The sequence below is a fragment of the Mandrillus leucophaeus genome, unplaced genomic scaffold (assembly GCF_000951045.1).
Source record: "Mandrillus leucophaeus isolate KB7577 unplaced genomic scaffold, Mleu.le_1.0 Scaffold360, whole genome shotgun sequence".
NCBI classification, from domain to species: domain Eukaryota; kingdom Metazoa; phylum Chordata; class Mammalia; order Primates; family Cercopithecidae; genus Mandrillus; species Mandrillus leucophaeus.
The window spans coordinates 2139575-2145854 of record NW_012103810.1 but is presented as its reverse complement, the minus strand read 5'-3'; the positions used below and the strand labels follow the sequence as shown (position 1 = coordinate 2145854).

Here is a 6280-nt window from a genome sequence, read left to right as displayed (position 1 = left end):
TTTTTTTTTTTTTTTTGAGATGGAGTCTCACTGTCACCCAGGCTGGAGTGCAATGGCGCAGTCTTGGCTCACTGCAGTCTCCGCCTCCTCCTGGGTTCAAGCGATTCTCCTGCCTCAGCCTCCTGAGTAGCTGGGACTACAGGCGCATACCACCACACCCGGCTAATTTTTTTGTGTTTTTAGTAGAGATGGGGTTTCACTATGTTGGCCAGGCTGGTCTCGAACTCCTGACCTTGTGATCCCCCCACCTTGGCCTCCCAAAGTGTTGGTATTACAGGCGTGAGCCACTGCACAAGGCCTAAATACATATTTTTAGTTTTGCTAATCTCTGTATCATTCCCATTTTGCCAAAGCAAACACCATAGTCAAATCTTTAGTTGAAACTTACATGTGGGGGCGTGGTGGCTCACACCTGCAATCCCAGCACTTTGGGAGGCTGACATGGGTAGATCACGTGAGACCAAGCGTTCAAGACCAGCCTGGGTAACATGGCAAACCCCCATCTCTACCAAAAATACAAAACTTAGATGTTGTGGCACACAACTGTAGTCCCAGCTACTTGGGAGGCTGAAGCACAAGAATCACTTGAACCCAGGAGGCGGACATTGCAGTGAGCTGAGATTGTGCCACTGCTCTCCAGTCTGGGTAACACAGCAAGACTGTCTCAGGAAAAAAAAAAAAAAAGGAAAGAAACTTAATGTTCAATGACATCTTAGACTAGATGATGATTTAAATATATATATATTTTTTTCATTTAAAAAGAAATTTATGTTTGAGAAGAAAAACAAAACTTTCCCAGGTTTTTCCTACCTTTTCTACCTTAAAGGCCCCACAGCTAAGAGGCAAGAAGTTTTTTATTTGTTTTTTAGAATTAGGGATGAGAAAGGAAGGTACCTAACTGCTAGTAAAGCCACCTGCATGCAGCATTGCATTGTTTATAGGACATATACAATCTTATGTATTAAGCCTCACAATGAACCTGTGAGGTATTTAGAATTATCCTCTTTAGAGATACTTTAGAGATTAAGAGATTAAGCCTCAGAGACATTCATCCACTCATGGTCCTAAAGCTGCTGATGGCAACTAAGATTTGAGTTCAGGTTACACTGAAACCAGAGTCTGGGTGCTTTCCTCCACACCAGGCTACCTTTATGAAAACTGCAACTATTAGCGTCCATTACGAGGATTTTAATTACATTCAGAAGCCTTGAATTTAAAAACTTTGCCTTTTAATATGTGGTAAGCCAAGATGGTAGAAAAGCACGAATGCCTGACCATTCCCACACGCACACTGTGATATGCCTTTTCCAATTAAAGGTATTTGGAATAACGTGTTATAAAACTATTGAATATATATATCAGATTAATATAAAAATAGTTCACAATCTCAGTACGTTGTTTTATTGATGATTTAGCTGGTTCTCACATATCCCACTAATTTTTCAGAAATGAAATACTCTAACCTCAGAGTCCAGTGAAGTTGGGCAGAGACCACACAGTTACGTGAGCCTACTAACCCACCCCACACCCATTTTCAGAAGCAGCTCACATCTCCAATCATTATTACAGAAAACATTAATCTTATATTAGTATATATCAGAATAAGTAAGGGAATAGTACATAGAATATCAAGGATACGATCCACAATTAATAACCCGAAGTTCCACAGAAGTAATACCGATAGAATAAATTTTGGCTTTTCTGTAAGTTCTTTACCCACTTTTTTTCCATCAATGCATTTACAGCACCTACATTGAAACATTAGGAAAGAAACAGAAACAACTTTGCTCTTCACTGGAACATCACTTCTGCAGAGTAAACTATGATACATTAGTCATTCCTGACAAACTACGTGCCATTCTTTTTTTTTTTTTTTTCCAATTTTTCTTTCTTTTTTTAGAAGGGATAGGGTATCACTATGTTGCCCAGGCTGATCTCAAACTTCGGGGCTCAAGCGATCCTCCTGCCCTGGCATCCCAGAGTCCATGCCATTCTTGATTTCTTAAAAAGGTCACAGCAAGCTGAGCAGGGTGGCAGGTGCCTGGCTACTCAGGAAGATGAAGTGAGAGAACCATTTGAGCTTGGGAGTCTGAGGCCAGCCTGGGAGACATAGTAAGACCTTGTCACTAGAAAAAAAAAAAAAGGGGGGGGTAGCACAAACAAGGACCTCAGGGCCTATTCCATGTCTTTTTCTAAGCTATGCTGATCTAAAACAAAGTCTTCATTTAATAAAATTAAAAATAAAAAGTCACGTAAACCCCAAAGTAGGGATTTTGAAAATTGAGAGAGCATACATTATTTCAGTCCTTAAGAGTAGAAACTGCAGACCAGGCTGATTTAGCACTCTAAATTATGTATCACATAATACCAGCCAAATTAAGAACAGAACTGCAAATGTGCAGCTCCTGACGGTCCAAATGATAATTTAAAAACCCTTATGTAAAAATGCATGACATTTAAATGTTGAGATATATTACTAAGTGACAACAGCAGCAGGTGACAAAACAGTAAAATACTATTTTTATTTTATGAAAATTATATTCGAACACAGAAAAGAGACTAAACTAACATACACCAAAATGTTAATAGTGGTTAGTACAGGTGGGGGAGTATGAATCATTTTTACTTTGTGTGTGTGTGCTTTTCCAAAGTTTTTACAATGGACGATATTTTAAATGTGTTACATTTGAATAGTGGCAAATTCTAACATTATAAATCTAAAACAAATAATAGATGCAATTAAAGGGGGACTAGCAAAGGTATCCTCCTTTTCCCCTATGGAGCCTCAGTTCCCTCATGAAGAGGCAATAAACTTACAGGGTCATTAAGAAAATTCAGTAAGTTAATAATCTGTATATCATGCTTGGTTCTGGGAACTGACACACAGATTTCAATTTTTTTTTTTTTTTTTGAGACAGGGTCTCAGCCTGTTGCCCAGGATGGAGTGCAGTGGCGTAATCACAGCTCACCGCAGCCTTGACCTCTCAGGTTCAAGAGATCCTCTGCCTCAGCCTCCCAAGTAGCTGGGACAACAGTCCTCGGCAACCAGAGCTGGCTAATTTTTGTATTTTTAGTAGAGGCAGGGTTTCACCATGGTACCCAGGCTGGTCTCAAACTCCTGAGCTCAAGCAGTACACTAGCCTTGGCCTCCCAAAGTGCTGGGGTTACAGGCATGAGCCACTATGCCCGGCTTTTCAACAATCTTTTTAACTATTCCCTCTACTTTGCAGATGGAAATGAATTCTATTTCCTCTCCCTTTGTGCTGGTATACTCTTTCCCTGGAAGCCTGAATTCAAACATTTTGAGTTAAAAAGAGTATACTAAAAATTACTTTCCCTTTCAACTCTTGCCAGGTCATAAACAGATTGAAAGGAAGGGTTTCAAACGGGATTATTCAATGAGAATGTGCAAGGGTTAAGACATTCCCAAGGGACTCTTTACTGACTGGGGCAAGGGTTCAGTGTAGAGGGCCTCACAAACAGAAACGATCCATTTATGACAAGGGTCATTAAATGAACACTAGTCACTGTTCTGTCACAATCACATCAGCAAGCTTACGAGTTAGGAAAGAATGAGGCCGGCACAGCGGCTCACGCCTGTAATCCCAGCACTTTGGGAGGCCGAGGTGGGTGGATCACGAGGTCAGGAGTTCAAGATCAGCCTGGCTAACATGGTGAAACCCTGTCTCTACTAAAAATACAAAAATTAGCCTGCCATGGTGGTGTGCACCTGTAATCCCAGCTACTCAGGAGGCTGAGGCAAGAGAATTGCTTGAACCCAGAAGGTGGAGTTTTATAGTGAGCTGAGCTCGTGCCACAGCACTCCAGCCTGGGCGACAGAGCAAGATTCCATCTTGGGAAAAAAAAAAAAAAATTAGGAAAGAATGGAAACTGACATTAACTGAAACTGAAACTTAGTACTTGGAAGTCACTGTGCAAGACATTCTATATATGTGTATTCAATACTTAAAATTAACTTATAAGTAGAAGTTATAAAACAAAAATTTAAAACATAAGCATAATTTAAAATAATGAAGAGTCTTCATGAAGGAAAGCATACGGAAACAACTAAAAGCACTCAGTGAAATTTCTTGAGTTTACTAGAATGAAAGCTCAGTAAAAGCAGGCTTTGGTGATTAGCACAATGCATATGTGTGCGCTACCGTGCATGTACCATGTGCATCCCCCAAAATAGGGTAGGTGACGGAAGCCTCTGGGGGCCTGCTGCAAGGAAGCAAAGAAAAACATATGGAGCTATTCTGGGTGGGAGAAATGGCCCTAGGACTATACTTGGGACTACTTCTTTTCACAACATTCATAATCTCTTGTTCTACCTCTGCCTTGTAACTCCACCTTATCCCCATTTATTCCACAAGATTCAGCTGGAGAGATTTAAACATGTAGTTCAAAGCACAATACAATTTTTCATTGTTCTAGCATTTGCTATCATATAAACTTTGCTCCTCCTAAATCAGGAATAAGTTAATACTACTTAACACTGTAATATTTCTTCAATATCTTCCATACAAAATGACATGCTCCAGACTTACTCATGGACAGCATACACAAAGAGTACATCCATAAAGATGACGGAAAATCTCTGGAAAAGTAAGGTCCTTGAGCTGGAGTAATTCAAATTACGAACATTCAGCATCTCTTGATCAAAATATTTGGCGACATGTGACAGGATATACTCAAACCATGCAAAGAAAGGGGGGTAATCCAACGTCCACTCTGAAGTTGCCTGTGATAAAAAAAAAGAAGACCAAACGTATCCTAAGTAACTGAATAAGCAAGGATGGTGCAAAGATTTAAAATTTTTCATTCTGTGGTCTTTAAAACAGCACAATGAGGCTGGGCGTGGTAGCTCATGCCTGTAATCCCAGCACTTTGGGAGGACTAGGCAGGTGGATCGCTTGAGTCCAGGAGTTCAAGACCAGTCTGGGCAACATGGTGAAACCCTGTCTCTAATTTAAAAAAAAAAAAAAAACCCACAGTGAAATGCAATTGCACTTAAAATGTGCCCTAAATTAACAGAACAATTCCTATGTAAGACTGAACAGAACACTAAAATCTGTCTTCTAAATTATTTAACATGGTCTTCAATTTCCTTAAATAGAGTCAACTATACTTAAAGGAAATTAATTTGAAACCTGGAGTTGATAAACTTGGTTATGACATAGTTCTACTCATCTAAATAACAAATAATTCACTAACTTAGGTTCAAATTCTGCCTTAGACACACAATTTCCCTATTTGTAAAATGAGGTATTATGAAGATTAAATGAGATAATACATATGAAACATATTTATAAACAACAAAATGGTACACAAATGCTATTATATTTTGTTTCACTAAGTTATATGATCCTGGAGAACAGAAACTATCCTTTTCGTTTTGTATCTTCAGCATTTAGTAAGTGCCTGACATGTTGTTTGGGATCAAATAACCATTAGTTAAATGAACAGTTGCTAACAAGTAAATGAAAACAGAAATCATATGAAAATATATAAGCTTTAGAATCGTATATTTTATTAGATCTATGTAAGTCTCAGTTTTCTTTTTCTTTTTTTTTTTTTTTTTGAGACAGAGTCTTGCTCTGTTGCCCAGGCTGGAGTACAGTGGCACGATCTTGGCTCACTGCAAGCTCCACCTCGCGGGTTCAAGCCATTCTCCTGCCTCAGCCTCCAGAGTAGCTGGGAAAACAGGCACCCGCCGCTATGCTCAGCCAACTTTTTGTATTTTCAGTAGAGACAGGGCTTCACCATGTTAGCCAGGATGGTCTCAATCTCCTGACTTCATGATCCGCCTGCCTTGGCCTCCCTAAGTGCTGGGATTACAGGAGTGAGCCACTGCGCCCGGCCTGAGTCTCAGTTTTCACACCTATACAACAAGGATAGTAGGATCTACCTCATGGGTTATGGTATTCCATTTTACATGCACATATAAAATACTATATATATGGTATTGAAACTCACAGAAAACTCACACAAAATTTGCCTTAAAAAAAACTCCCTGGGCCGGGCACAGCGTCTCACACCTGTAATCTCAGCACTTCAGAAGGCAGAGGCAGGTGGATCACCTGAGGTCAGAAGTTCAAAACCAGCTTGACCAACACGGTGAAACCCTGTCTCTACTAAAAATACAAAAAAAAAAAAAAAAAAAGCTGGATGTGGTCGTGGGTGCCTGTAATCCCAGCTACTCAGGAGGCTAAGGCAGGAGAATCGCTTGAACCCAGGAGGCAGAGGTCACAGTGAGCTGAGATCGTGCCATTTCACT

The 6280-nt window shown here is 40.0% G+C and overlaps 1 protein-coding gene across 1 annotated transcript in view; it reads right to left on the bottom strand.

The window, feature by feature from the left end:
• ALG8 (ALG8, alpha-1,3-glucosyltransferase) overlaps positions 1-6280 on the bottom strand; it is a 48609-nt gene that overhangs the window by 28486 nt on the left and 13843 nt on the right. The window contains exons 3-4 of the mRNA XM_011989712.1: positions 4551-4744; positions 1568-1748 (exon numbers count right to left, since the gene is read on the bottom strand). Of these exons, the coding sequence (XP_011845102.1) occupies positions 1568-1748; positions 4551-4744 (375 nt within the window). The remainder of the gene's footprint in view (positions 1-1567; positions 1749-4550; positions 4745-6280) is intronic.